At 50.1% G+C, this 14,464-nt stretch overlaps 1 protein-coding gene across 1 annotated transcript; it reads right to left on the reverse strand.

Moving 5' to 3' along the window:
- Positions 1 to 1,777: 1,777 nt before the first annotated feature.
- Positions 1,778 to 5,760, reverse strand: MLLT11 (MLLT11 transcription factor 7 cofactor). Its single transcript, XM_019479008.2, has 2 exons — positions 5,419 to 5,760; positions 1,778 to 3,544 (listed from the first exon to the last, which is right to left on the reverse strand). Exon 2 carries the CDS (start codon positions 3,536 to 3,538, stop codon positions 3,272 to 3,274), a length of 267 nt encoding a protein of 88 aa, XP_019334553.1. The 5' UTR covers positions 3,539 to 3,544; positions 5,419 to 5,760; the 3' UTR covers positions 1,778 to 3,271.
- Positions 5,761 to 14,464: the final 8,704 nt, after the last annotated feature.

Below are 14,464 nucleotides of genomic sequence, written 5' to 3' on the forward strand. Positions count from 1 at the left end.
GTTGGAGGGGGTCAAACCCCTTTCTGACCCCCAGTGCGGCACAGAGCTGCCTTGGGCGGAGGACAAAACCCTTCCAGCTAGGAGCCCCACCCCGCCACCCCGCTCCGTCCCAGCAGGAGCATTGACACCACCTAGTCCACATCCTGGTCTGGACTGCGGCTGACATCCGCTGGTGGGCTGAGAATGGTGAAAACCCACAGCAACGGGACCATAATAGTCCTTCCCAGCCCTGTGAGGAGACTAGCCAAGCACAGATGCCAGGGAGAGCCCTTCTCAGCAACCAGAAAGCCCATCTCCATTTGAAACTGCTTTCCAGCCAAGTGCTGCATCCCAGAAGCAAGAATCCAGGGCTGGCGTCAGTGCAAGAAACAGCTGGATGGTGGGATTTGAGATACACTGAACATCCTTGAGTGCTGAATTTGATTTTGCCCAAGACATGGGTCTGCCCTTGGAGGCATCTGATGCTGCTGTCGCCCCCCAGGGCTGGGCTAGAAATCCACTGGGACTTCCACACACATGCCTGGAAGGAGAAGATGCTGCTCTCCTGCTCCTGCTCCTGCTTGTCCTTTCTGGCTGCACACTGCAGCAGCCTGGGCGATGTGTCTGGAGTGTAATGATTTCTGGGAACTGGAGTTTCACGGAGCAGCCGTGGAGCATGTGAGGAGTCCCAGCCCCTAGTGCCTGGTGCTGTCTCAGCTCTGGGTCAGTTTATTGTCCTCCCCCATGGGCTGCCCTAGACCTGGGGAACAATGTCCAAGCCTTCAGAGACTGCCCTCGGCACCTTACCACCCTACTCGTTGTGAGCAGAGCTGGATTCTGGGATCCAAGTGGGCTCCGCTGCAGAGAGGTGGGTGAGGTGGGATGGGGCGTTGGCATCACTGCCCCCCCGACTCTGATGTTGTGAAGGCTGCAGGATGCAGTGATGCACTGTGGGGTCTGCCCGCCGCAGCCTGGGGATCATCAGTGGAGCTGGACTTGGCCTGGGAAGGAAACCTTTCCCAGCTGCAGGCTGCATTGCTGTCAGACCACTGTTTAGTCCAGCTCCTCTCCACATCCTGCCACTCTGCAGGGTCCCCAGGAGTCGGGCAGCCTGGGCACATGGGGTGGGCAAGAGCTGATGGGATACTTCTTCAGGGCATCGGGGCTGAGGTGGGTGCTAGGATCCTGCAAACACCTACTGCCCTGGTCTGCCATGTGGTAGGATCCCTCTCGTTCCTCCCCACCTTTGCACTCGCTCTTGCCCACCTCTGACAGGCAGAGCTGCGGTGGGGCTGCAAAGCGGAGCACACCCATTTCTCAGCAGCAGCAGGTGGGTCTGGGTCCATCAGCCCCACCCACAGAGGGTGTCACATGGCGGCATCTCATGGAAACAGTGAGGAACGGGCCTCTGCTACGAGCCAAAAAAATGCAATATCACTCTGGGCAAGATGTGGGCCCTGCCTTCACCCTAAGGAGTTAGGACCTGCTGGAGTGAGCTGGAGAGTGGGTGCGGGATGATGGCAGATGCACGGTGATATCATGGAGGAAGTCACCCCCAAAACCTTCTCACTTCCTATTAGGGTTCGGGCACTGAAGTGTTCTGCTGAGCGATTACACATTTTTTACTGGTGAGGGCATTTCCTGTAATAAGTGGGGGGCTTGTTACACGATTTTACTGAATGCGACTATGCTTCTGTGCTCCTGGATGCCTGGCATAGTTCAAGCACCCCAATCTTCAAGTCCCCAACACACCCTAGCTATCAGTACAATGAAACTGGAGACAACTAACACAAAAAGGTGTCTTTTAAATATTTATTTAATTTAATTAATGAACTAAAAAAAAAAAGAGGTCAGAAGAAGACTGATCCATGTTGGGCTCATCAGCTACACCTGGTGTGCCAAAACATTCATTACACAGAATACCTGCAAATCACACTGCAAATTACTTGCAAGTACCTGTGAATTATAGCAGCACCTGGAGGGCAAGGGGGCTCAGGACACATATCATTTGGTGAGTTGACATGTACATGACATGTACATGCGACAGATTTTTTGTTCACAACGGGACAATTTGCCACAATCAAACTAAAATATATCGGAAGGTAGTCTAGTTTGCCATGATGGGGGACAATTTGAGACAACCAAACCTTGTGCATGTGTACAGGGTGATGTCATTATGCTAGCCACATGGCAATTTTTGTTATGTGTACATGGGCAAATGGTCCCGTGTACAAGTTCCCTGTGGAATCAACCCAAGCAGCAGAGTAAATACTCAGGCAGTTCATTCCACTGAACTCCTCACGGCCATGACCACCCTGTTAGCAATGTCTAAGCTAGCTCATTTAATGTGAGTCTGCAATGTAGACTTGTGCTAAAAGCTACCAGAATCTGGCCTAACAGCCTATACCCAACTTTTCAACACCAGAATGATCTTTCCTCTTGGCAGCCCCATTTGTAGCTAGTGGGTTTGGATGGAGGGAGCAACATCCCCACCTGGTACATATAGGGCTCCTTTGGTTTGATTATGGCATCAGCAGCTTGGATCTGATCATTTCCCTGCATTATAAAGGAAACTTATCACATTCGCATCTCAGCAAAACCCAGTCGCTGATTGCTTTCCCTTCGCTCTGTGGTTTTGGATGCAAAATGCAGATAAGTCTAAAATTTGTGGGGGGGGGGAATGTGTCTTCCCAGTTATCTGTCCAAGCAGTTCCAGAACAAAGTGCTCTGGTGCACCGGTACTACAGTGAAACCTTGATTAACTGAATGGAAAGGGAAGGGGAACTGAATGTAACGGGGTGAGATGTGCATGGGTTGAGAGCAGCAGGGTTACGCTACCTCCCACTCCTCCTGTGACCTGCTCTCAAAAAGAGGGAATTCCTATGAACTGGAGGTAGGTGCTGGGAAATAATCACGGCTGCACTGTTTCTGTTTGCAGAACGGAGTTTCAGAATAAAGCCCAAGAGAAATGAGCTCAAGTCAAACCCTTCCCACAACTACTGCCTGGGTCTACAGCACGTGGTCACGCAGGTATGTTTTGAGCTGCTTGCCCGCCTTGCACCCTCCTTGGCTTTCCTGGACTGAGGAGCTAATTTGAGATGCCACAAAAGTGGTGGGCAGGGAAAACTGGGCACTGGGGTGAACCTGTTTGTCTTTACCGGGGTGGGGTGGGAGTGCTGAGTTAATGAGCATCATCAAGAACTGCTTTAAAAGAAAACAACCACATACAAGACTAACCAAAACACCTCCCCCTGGACCTGACAGACAGGGAGGGGGCTGGGGGCAGGCAGCTTCAGAGGAGATCGAAATCTAAGGCGCTAATATCGGCTATAGGAGCTCTCCAGAAATTAAAGCTGTTGAACTGCAGGAGACTGTCTTCTTCTGAGCTGTCCTTGCGGAGCTGGTGCCGGTCCCCAGACAGCTTGCCCAATCCTCCCTTGGGTTTGTAGATCGCCATGTCAGCCAAGCCCAGACCCTCCAGCTCGGACAGGTCCAGCTCCGGGATGGGCATCCTCCAGTACAGGAAGGAGTCATACTGGGTGTTCATGGTGTCCAGCATTTCTCACTGTAAGGAAGAAGAAATGACTTGTTAAAGCCATAGGCAGCAATCACAGGTGACAGCAGTCCCGGGGCAACCTAGACCGTTGTCACTTTTTGATGCAATGTGATGCTTTTACTTTGGCTGGAGCTTGTGCATGATGCTGTCATGGCTAAGAGGATGGGGAAGGATCACCTTGTCACTAAGGCTCAGAGTTCGATCACTGACTCTCTGTACCACCTAATTCAGGTCATTTCATCTTGTCAAGCCTCGGGTCTGTAGCATGGTCCTAACAATCTTTCCTTGCCTCAACTGCTTTGAGACAGATTTGAAGGGCTTTTGTCTCTCGTTCAGTGTACATGCAGCATCCAGCACAATTCAGACCTCCTGAGAACTTGTGTGATAGGAAAGGGAAGCATTGAATGATGAGGAAAAGGAAGCGATATCAAGACTGCCTGATTCTAGCAATGAGGAAGTAACCTGCACATGACCAGGAAGAAGAACAGAAATGGGTCAGAGAGTGGGAATGAAAATAGGAACAGAAGTGTCAGCGGGGCTAGCAGCATGTACAAGAAGGATGCACAAAACTGCAGACAGCTCCTTGCACGGGGCCTAGGGTGCAGGCAGGGATATACACACATGTATATGGCCGCATACATCTATGGGTGGGTGTGTATTTACGTGACAGGTGGGTGTGCATAGAAGTGCACACCCAAATGACATACACACACCCAGAGACAAAGTGCTGAATTCCCTTCTCCCACACCCTCCTTGAAATCAGGATGCAGTCCAGGGAGATCAGCTGCGTCTCCCCCTTGTAAAACCAGCCTGTGAAAGAAGCAGATCAGGGACCAAAGGGTCCATGACTGACTGCAGCAAACCTCTGCTTGTCAGTCCAGCGCACGATTTCCCCACCCAGAAACCTCCCCGCTCTCTCCAGCTGCTCCCAGACCACCGGCAGCCATTGTGCGCTGAGCTGCACCCTCCTTGCAGATGGCCCCACCCTGGTGCCTTAGCCGCAGAGCCCCTCCTCTCCGCCCCTCCCCGGCTCTTTATGTAGACGACTCCATCCATTGCGTGGATGCACGGCTCTTTTCATTTCTACCCCTCAATGATCTGGCCTAGTCTCATTCGCATCACATCAGCGGTTTTGTGGCAGGAGGGTGTCATTTGATCCTTGCTAGGATGAGATTATTTCTGAAACGTTGCAGTCCAGCCATGTGAAAACCATGCACTCCTTTCACTTTCACCAGGTCCCGGTTGGATCCTTGCGAGCTGTCTTACCGCCGGACGCCCAATGCACCCTGGAGGCTGCACCCGTCACTGGATGACCCATGCACATCTAAATTTAAAATCCAAAATGTAATCTGAAGACTATGAATGACCATGTCATCCCCTCCTTAAAATGAGCACATGGGTTTAAATAGCATCTTTCTCATGGATATATTTCTGGGTAGCATTTTTTCTTTTTTTTTTCTTTTTGTAGGGTGAGAGTGAATTATTAAAATTAGCTTATTCACCACTGGGTAATCTGCTCAATTTAGAAACAGACTGAACCAAGACAAAATTTAGAACTGGGGTGGGGAAGGAACAGATGAGATATTTGATTTTTTTTTTAATTCAAAAGAAAACCCTTCAGAGACTCCTTTGCATTGCATGCCAGGCGCAGAGCTAATAAAAACCCCACTGCTTTTATTAATGTGACCATTGTAATCATGCAGGTTAGATGGTAAAAGGAGCCTTTGTTTAGTTTCAATAAGAACCCACTGCTAAGCTGATTATATATGTATATCTCTTTTTCTTCCCCCTTGAAAGTCCCCAGAAGCTGACACTTCAGCCTTTTAGGCATCCCTGCAACCTCCCAAGCAAATCATCATTTTAAAGAATAAAGTTGCACTTACCTGTCTAAGGAAAGATCAGGTCTACGGGCTGCTTGTACGATGGCCAAGATCTTCTTTATGCCGAAAGCTGCTGGTGCTGAGTATCAGCAGGCTGCGGGATCTTCTGCCCTGCTTTTGTCTGTGCGTCTCCCTCTGCAATGCAGCCCCTCCTAACCAAGCACATTAATTACCCCTCCTGCGAGGGCTGCTGGGCGGATGATTCAGCTGTATGAGCTCCCTCCTATATAAGTCACTTGCCTGCTCTTTCTAAATGGGGAAGGGGATGGGGGTGGAAAGCAGACAGAATTTCACTTCCAGTGCAATTTCACCCAGCAGATCTCAGCGGAGGGTTTTATAATCGTGGGAAAGGCAATGACAATAAGGTTTTAGAATAAAATGATCTTGGCCTACGTACCATAAGGCGGGGCCAGCTCCATCCCGTCTGCCTGGCTGTGTGCTGAGAGGTGTGAGCGGAGCCGGGTATGACATTGCTTTTTTTACTTGCTCAGAATTCAAATATTCGGTGTCATTGTGCAGTGGTTTCCCTCTTCTACCCTCGCTTGCCATCCTGTTTCTCCCTGCGGCCTGCAACTTGGAAAAGGGAAAAGAGATGTGAAAGCAAGGGATCCTTTTCAGACTAGTAGATGCCAAAGCAAAGACCTATCTCTTTCCCCACTATCTATAAAGGAGGGGGGCAAATTGGCTGTCTCACTAGGCCGGATCCGGATTGCAGGGCTTTTCAGGGGCTGGGTCCAGACAGACTTTGGTGGCAGGGTGGCAGTGCCATGGGTGCCTAAGCTGCGGTGTTGGCTCAGGGAGCTGCAGTGGTTTCTTAGCCCACTGCCACTGAAACCAGTCCCCAGTGGGGGCTCCCTGCCCCGAATTCAGTGGTGAGCCCTGCCACCAAATTCCTGAGCCCTTCAGGAGCCCTGTGTGCAGGGTTTGAATTACACTTCGACCCTTGGCTGCCCATCACGATGCCCTAATAGAATTGGAGACCCCCCACCCGGTTATGATTTTCAAATCTCACAGGGGGGCTCTCATCTCTTATGGGGGGGCTCAGCCACCCTGAGCTCCCCCATCATTCGAACCTGCCTGTGTGCTAGATGATCCAGATTCACAGGGTATATGTTTGACATTCGTGTAAAAAGCCACACACACACACACACACACACACACACACACACACACACACACACACACCCCCACCCCCTTGGTATACAGCCACGTGACTTGCTCCAGCAGTCTGCCTATCACTCTAATAACTCTTTTACACACCTCTGAGTGTGTAAAGAACTAGTGTCTTGTGCGTGAGACACCTTCTGGGAATCAAGAGATGTGGCTTCAGTGGCTCTGCCATGGCTTTTTTTCTTTATAAAGCATCAGGTCCTGGAGTCATGCGATTATCTGAGACCCTCAACTTTCATTTAAAAAATAGCTAAGTTTTAAGCCCTCAGGATCTGAAAGAAAAATTAAAAATGTGACTGGAGTGTGACCAAAACACTAGACCTGGCTAAAAAAATTCTGATGGAAACTTTTTCCCCCCATTGAAAAATCTTGTTTGGTTGAACTAAGAACTTCCTTTGAGGATGCATCAGTTTTCCTCGAACTTGTTCCTTAAAAAAAAAAAAAAATCAAATTGTTTGGAGAAGATAGGAATCTTCCAGGTCGTTTGGGAATGGAATATTTCACACGTTTGTGTTGAAATGAATCTGCATTTTGAGGCTTTTTATTAGATTCTCCTTTCATCGTCTAATGCAAAATAATGAGGTCAACAGTGAAATGAAACAGCTGGATTGACCTGAAACACAATTTGCTCTGAGACCTTGTCTCTGAGGAAATTGAGCTCTGTTTTGGAATAAAACCCAGTTTTGAAGTTGCTGTATTCCCTGGGAAACAGAACCGCCGGTTTCTGCGCAGCTCTGGGAACTGCTGCGAGGGTAGGAGACAAACAAGAAGCTCCTCAAAATGAGGTTGAAACATCCTGATTTCTAAGCCAACCTCATGATTTTGGGCACTTGATTCAAACATTTTGAACCTTGTGGGTTGGCCAGAGGGCACAGACAGCTTGCAGGAAGCGGATCTGAACTGTCATTGATCTTGCCAATTCCTGTCTACAAAACAAGGATGATGGGAGGTGCTCAGGCCCAAGGGCAATGAGATGTCTGACTCTGATTTCAATGGGGTTTGGGGATGATGGGTATACAATCATCCCAAAAGGGGTTAGAAGGGTTAAATGGCCTGATGGAGAGCACAAGTCAACCCCGGTCACTGCAGCTGCAGTGGGTGCGAGGCCTGACTTAGCTTGCACCCGTGCTAAATGGCTTGGCTGGAGACAGGCTGGGATTGATTAGGCCTTTCCTAGCGGGGATGGCAGGCAAGCAAGCAACCCTGATACTGGTTTATCTGGAACTGACGTTGGTTGTTGAGCCAGGCTGCAGGGAAGGGGGGTCTCCCAGAAGGGACGAGAAGGGTCAGGGAGAGAGGGGCAAAGCACAAGATGATAAGAACTGCTATTGACTGCGTCGGACCATAGGACCCTCTTGCCCAGAGCCGGTCACAGAGTGCATGCAGAAAGGGAGAGCGAAGTGGGTCAGATCACGGCTTTTCCCACCGTTCCTCTCTCACTTGCAGCTGTTTTGTAACATGTATCTAAACAACACGCGCCGTGTGCAAGCGCCTTTATGGTCTAGTAAGCTCTGATTCAGGGGCTGTGCCCCTCACTCCCCGCTACACAGCGACCAATGCCCCTTTCCCCCAAGCATGTGTCCAGTCCCTTTGTGGATCTGGCTAAACTCTCAGCTTCCTCCACATGTGGGGGCAACGAGTCCCACACTTTAATTCCAAGCTGCGTGAGAAAAAAGGGCCTTGTGTTAGTTTTAAACCTACTGCCTACTAGCGTCATGTTGTGACTCCTAGTTCTTGTATTGCGAGAGGCAGTATATAATAAATCCCTATTGACTTTCTCTTCACCCTTTTGTACTTTGTAAACCCTTCTCATGTCCTCCCTCAAGCATCTCTTTTCCAAGCTGAACAGGCCTGGCCTTTTTAGTCTCTCCTCATATGCAAACCTCTCCATAGCACTAATCATCTTGGTTGCCCTTCTCTGGACCTTCTGTAGTTCTTCTACATCCTTTTGGAAGTGTGGGGACCAGAACTGAGTACAGTATTCAAGGTGTTAATGCACCATAAATCTATAAAGGGACAACCTGATACTTTCTGTTTTGGTTACAAGTTCATTCTTATTAATTTCTATTTTGACAGGGTTGAGGATTAGGCCCAGACAAGACGGGGACTCTTATTTTGTGCCTGTTTCAGGTTTGACTTGGGTCTCTGCCACCCTGGCAGGGTGCGCTGAACTATCGTGATGCCCTGGCTCATGGGCTGAGCAAAAAATGCTGGGAAAGGCTTTGGAGGAGACTGAGGCAAAGGGGCTGCTGCGTCATGCCCTGGTGACTTGTGACACAGCTGTGTGGCTTGAAGGATGTGGGCCTAGGGGATGATGGTCCTGGGTACTGCTGAAAAGAACCAGGCTGCAGGGTCCTCGAGGAGCCCGCTGCCACCCTCGCTCATCACAGAATCTCCTCTGGCTTTTTAAAGCCTTGCAGGGACATCCCAATGCCAGACATGCAGCCCTTATCTCCCTGTATTCTCCCTTGTCTGTCCGTCTTGCATTGGCCTCTTCTCTCCAATGTTTCCACCCTGAAACAAAGAGTCTGAGATGTTCGCTGCTTGGGAGTGTTTTCATCTCATTGCCCCTCTCTCATTCTGTATCCTGCCTGCCTGCAAACATCTCTCTTCTCCCTTGTTTCTGCTTGCAGCTGCTCTCTGGGCTTGTCCTGCCATTAGGGGTCACTCGTGCATTAGAACCCAGGCAGAAAAAAACCAACAAAAACCAAAATCTTTATAGAAAGAATTAAAAGATGCCAGGCAGGGGTCATGTTAAAAACACCCAGGTTCAGTCTCTGGCTTTTACTCAGGCCTTGCTGCTAAAACCTCTTTCTGCTCCCACACACAATGCTCAAACCCATGCTGTGTGGTGCTGTCAACCCTAGTGTTAGGGTAGCTTGTCATATTTTATGCTTTAAAGTTGCACCTGTCTATAGAGTGGTGAATTATAGCGTTGTTTAAAGTTTTCTTTACATTCAGCCTGAAGTTATGTATAGTCTCATTGTTATCTGAACTTTTCATTTTTGCTGGTCTTTGCAATATCAGCTGGCCTTGTTTCTTGCAAGCAGCTTATGGCCTTGAGTTTGCTCGCAGGCTGTTTCTTTCCTTTTTCTATCACTGTAAGAAGTTTTTTTAACACCACATAGTAATCGTTTTGATACTAGCTCAAATTAACTGAACTCGGCACTAATCGGCTGAATCAGAGGGATGAAATGATTGGATATGTTCATGAAAGGCGATCAAGGAGACCAATGCTTAAAGTAAGACACCGGAAAAAGGCCAGATTAAGAGGTGTGCTCGTAATGGGGCTGTTGAAGAAAGGAATATGCTGATAGGATAAAATATGAAGAAGATGCTGACTGCAGAGAGACCAATCCAAAAGCAAGGAGTCATCAAAGAAGTCAAGTTAAAGGAAAGCATAACAGGGGGAAGCAAGAAAGTTCAGTGTGTCGTCATCGTCATCATCATCACTTACAACATGAATCCAGCTTTCAACACCTGTCTGGATCATCCCAGCCAACGATGCACCCTTTGCTTCAGGAACTGAGTGGCCGTCTTCTCTGTGAGGCAAAGTAACATCTGGGATTGGGTGAGATCATTGCACTAAGTGCTCTTCTCTCTCTAAATATAAAAACTGCTGAGATAATACTTGTTGTATTAATAAAGTTAGACTTTGATTTTAGGGCAATGATTTGTCTGTGTTTGTATTTCATGTTCCATTTAAAGGTTAATTGGGCTTTAACAATCCCTAAGCACTGTCTGCTGGTCAGCGGTGCGAACACTAGGTAGGTCGCCCAGCTCTGGGTTTGGGCCCGAAGGCAGGTCCTACTTCACTCTGGCTGATGATAACCCACCCAGCTTTGCCATAAGGATGAGCGCCAATCCCCCCAGAGTCCTCCAATGCCTTCCTACAATTCCTCCCTCACTCCCAGAATGACAGACACATTTTCCCTCTGTTCATAGTGTGGTCCAGTTGAGTGCAGCACAGGGAACCCTGGGAAATGCCACCAAAAGTCTTAGCAGCCCATGAAAGCAAGGCAGCAGCTATGGGGCCACGGGAACTTTTGCAGCATGGCTGCTGTGACCCGGGCTGGGCTGAACTGGGGGTTCAGATCCTGGGGCCAGTTAACTCTGCCAACGCGCCCTGCAAAGATGCTGTGCTGCTGGCTCTCATGATTGTTGGCATTGTTGTTAAAGTCTATGGCTCATTATAATCTACCTGATCCCTGCTAAACACTTCATTCCTCAGGTGTTAATGACCCTGTCCTCTTCTTAATGGTCTTGATGTTCCACCAGTCAAGCCAGCCTTTGTTCTGTTGTGCTGCTGTCTGTTCGCTGACCCTGGAAATGTAGCTTCAATGTCACAGCCCTGCAAATTGTTTTTAACCCGTTCCAATGAAGCTCTAATTATTTTGGCTTCAGTACTAAGATGAATAATCCAGCCCCAGGGCCCTAGTTTATTTGTACAGCTTCTGATTTATCCTGACCTGGAAAAAATATATATGTTGTTTTATACGTGATGATGAACCTCACCACCTGCACTCCCCTTTTCAAAATTCAAGGGCTCTTTTCAAATTTCTAGGGCCCCCTGAGATCTGCCCATGGCTTCAGAGATGTGAAGGGCAAGAAAAATGTTCTTCCCCTTGAATTCTGAAGCCCCCACTGTAACGGGGCTGCCTCCCGGACGCCTGGCTGCTGGGTCTTCATCACATGCTCAGGATCAAGCCAAGTGCTGGACTTAAGAGTCCAGGTAGGCAGACAGTGAGATGGGAAGGCATTGTAGGAGTTTTTTGCTTCCTCTGTGGCCTGTGCCATAGTTTGTCTCTAATAATCTCCTGGGCATATCCTAACACAGCTCCTGCCATTGCAGGGCCCCAGTGCTAGCGGTGCCATGGCCTCTTCTACTCTCTGCCAGGGGAATATTGTCGTTTCTGAGGCTTTGGGTTTTGAGCTAAGGATCCAAGCTTGGTATAAGGGGGTTGGGAACTTACAGCATGTGCTGGCAGTGGATCTGTGGGTCCGTTTGGTCTAAAACCCTATGGCATGGCTGCCTGGACTCGGTGGTGTGGCCCCTTCCAGTCTGATGCTCCATAGGGGAAGAGGGTGGTGGATGGCCAGGCCTTCTCTCCTGTTGAGTTTTTGGGTGGTTCCCAGGTAGAAACCTCGGGGGCCCCTAGAAGTTTGCTTTTGCTCAGCAAGTACATCATCGTTTTAATCTGCAAGGTGTTTGCTAGATCCACGCTGACCCACAGACCTGATACAAAATGCAGCGCCATGGTTCTGGCTCCCCGGTCTCTTACCTAGGATATGGAAGCAGAACTCAATGATCCTGTTCCCTGTACTTCTGGCACAGGATTAAAATGCCTTTCAGCCTTGATTCAGAGGAGTCATTTTTCTTTTGTTGCGTGCACATCATCGCTGTTGGTGCCAAGCAGCCCCTGCATTACCAAAAGCGAGGCTTTCAGCCTGTCTATTTCTGCCCGGTAGCTTTTCCTTTTAGATGCACTCTGAGTCTGAGCAATTAGTTTAGTAGTGAGGATACAATGTCCTTTTTCCCTAAATAGAGCTGCTTTGGCTTTAGTGATGTGTGATGGAGGAAGGGAGGGGAAAGCACGCGGCAGCACCCCGTCATGTACGGGTGCAGTGGACGTTTGCTAAGCCTTTTTCTCTAATGGTTTCTAAAGAGGTTGGGCCGCCTCCTTTTACTCAGCTTTGTTCTTGTTGCATCTCCACCAGCCGAGGCCAAATGGGGTTTTGATTCTATGGGAAACCGATTGGGAGGATGCAGCTTAGATAGGAGTGAGACAGTGAAGGAGATGAATTCAGAGCTGCCAGCTCAATCCATGTGCTTGGGTGGGAGACCGAGACCCCCACAGCACAGCCCTCCAGGTCCTGAATCATGGAATGAAGATGCTGAAGACATCAATACAGCTTTCCATTCAGCTGAACGCCCCCTGCCTTGGGTACCCATTGGGAATTAGAGTAGATGATGCACATAGTTGAGCTCACCTAGAGACGATGGTAGCAGGGTGTGGGGCCTGGGGCAAATCAGCCTGTGTGGGGCCCAGACGTGGTGGTGGGATGGGAGGAGGGTGGTGAGTAGCCAGATGCAAAGCTGGTCTGGCTCCGCGGGCCTCCCCAAAGTGTGGGGCCTGGGGCAGTCACCCTGATTCGTCCCCCCCCTCCAGGGATGGCCCTGCTCACCTACATACCTGGCTGTTTCAGGCCTCATGCTACATATAGATGCTCTGGGGAGGGGTCCCACTTTCTCTTTGCTGTTGCAGAGCCTGGGAACACACACACACATACACACACACACACACGGTTGGATCTGCTGCTTGCATGGACTTGATGTGTTCTGACACGTGATGCGATGCCTTTGGAAGGGTGTCACAACTCCTTTGGGTGCTCTCCCCCTAATGCAGCCTGATGGTCTCCAGGCTCCTCTGCTTCCCTTTTCAGGACCTTCCTAGCCTTGACCTTCCTAGGCACCGCAGGGGGCTCTGTTCAGAACGTGGAGCCCGCGCCACCCTCATCACGTCACCTCTCTAGCACTGGACCATGCTAAGCTCCAGGGTTCAGGCCCCACACAACAGGACCTAGCCCATACCTTTCTTAAAACTGTGCAGGGGGCTATCTCCTCTTGGGCTTTGTGGGAGCTAGGCACTTAAGTGCCTTAAAAAATATGGTGCTTGGCTGCCTTAGGGTTTGTCTGCAAGGGAGGTGAGGCTGCAGAGAGCCAGTATGTGAACTAACAGTGCACAAGCTGCCCCGAGCTTGCAGTCTGGGCCCCTTTATTGCATGGTAAGAGTGTCTTGGGGGCAGGGCTGACCTTAGGGGGGTGCGAGGCCCGGGGCAAATCAGCCTGTGCGGGGTACCCTTAACAGTGCACAGGACCTGTGGGACTCCTTCAAAGGCAGGGCACGGGCTGGGGTCTCCTCAGTGCCAGGGGGTGGGTCTCTGTGCTTCTTCTGCAGTGTGGGGCAGAGCTGTCAGCCCCTGGCGGGCCCCGTGGGAGAGGCTGCTGGCACTCTGCCTGTCTCCGTGGGGCCCCAAAGCATGGAGCCTGGGGTGGTTGCCCCAATTTGCTGTACCTTAGGGACAGCCCTGCTTGGAGGAGGCAACTGGCTTCATTGTGAGAGGGCTTGGAGCACAACCCATTCATACTGCAGTAACTTGATTTGTACATCAGCATGACCCAGTGTCTGAGGGCAGATGGTCAGCTTGTCCCAGTAGGTGTCATTACATCAATAGGCCGGTAGGTGGTAATGAGTCAGGAACAGTCTCTTGACATTCATGAAACGGCTACCCCAGTATAGGAGTGGACACAGCACCTGCCCTGGGCCAGCTTACCCAGAAGTAGGGAGGAATCATAGCATCATGGAGAAGCAGGGCTGGGAGGGAGCTCCAGAGCTCACATCTAGTTCAACCCCTGGCCTGAGGCAGGATCAGCCTTGTGCAAACCAAACTCTATGTGACACTGCTGTCAAGTGTGACACCACACAAGACATTACACCCGAACCTGCCACAGGAAGCCGGGGGACGACGGCAGCCAACTCTGCTTCTAGGAAAGGTTGTTAATAGATGCTCAAGAGACCCCAAGCAGAGGCCGTGCTCCTGCTACAGAGGAAGGCAACCCCTCACCTTACTCCATACCAATCTGAGCATGGGGGGAAATTCCTTCCTGACCCCAAATATGGTCACTGATCTGACCTTGAGCTCAGGGACAAGACCCTCTAGCCAGGACCCTCCAGCTTTGGTCCCAGCAGCAGCACTGGCACAGCCCAGTCCCCATCCTCAGCCTGGGCTGCAGCCAGCACCCAGTGCCTTTGACAGAGGCTTGAAAACACCCTGACACACAGAGCAGAAAGAGGTGGGTGGAGGCAACCAGCAAAGC

This window comes from Alligator mississippiensis, chromosome 15 (assembly GCF_030867095.1).
Source record: "Alligator mississippiensis isolate rAllMis1 chromosome 15, rAllMis1, whole genome shotgun sequence".
Lineage (NCBI taxonomy): Eukaryota > Metazoa > Chordata > Crocodylia > Alligatoridae > Alligator > Alligator mississippiensis.

Bases quoted from the DNA above. Each gene is read 5' to 3' on its own strand.
- MLLT11 (XM_019479008.2), bottom strand. From the start codon at position 3,538: ATGCTGGACACCATGAACACCCAGTATGACTCCTTCCTGTACTGGAGG.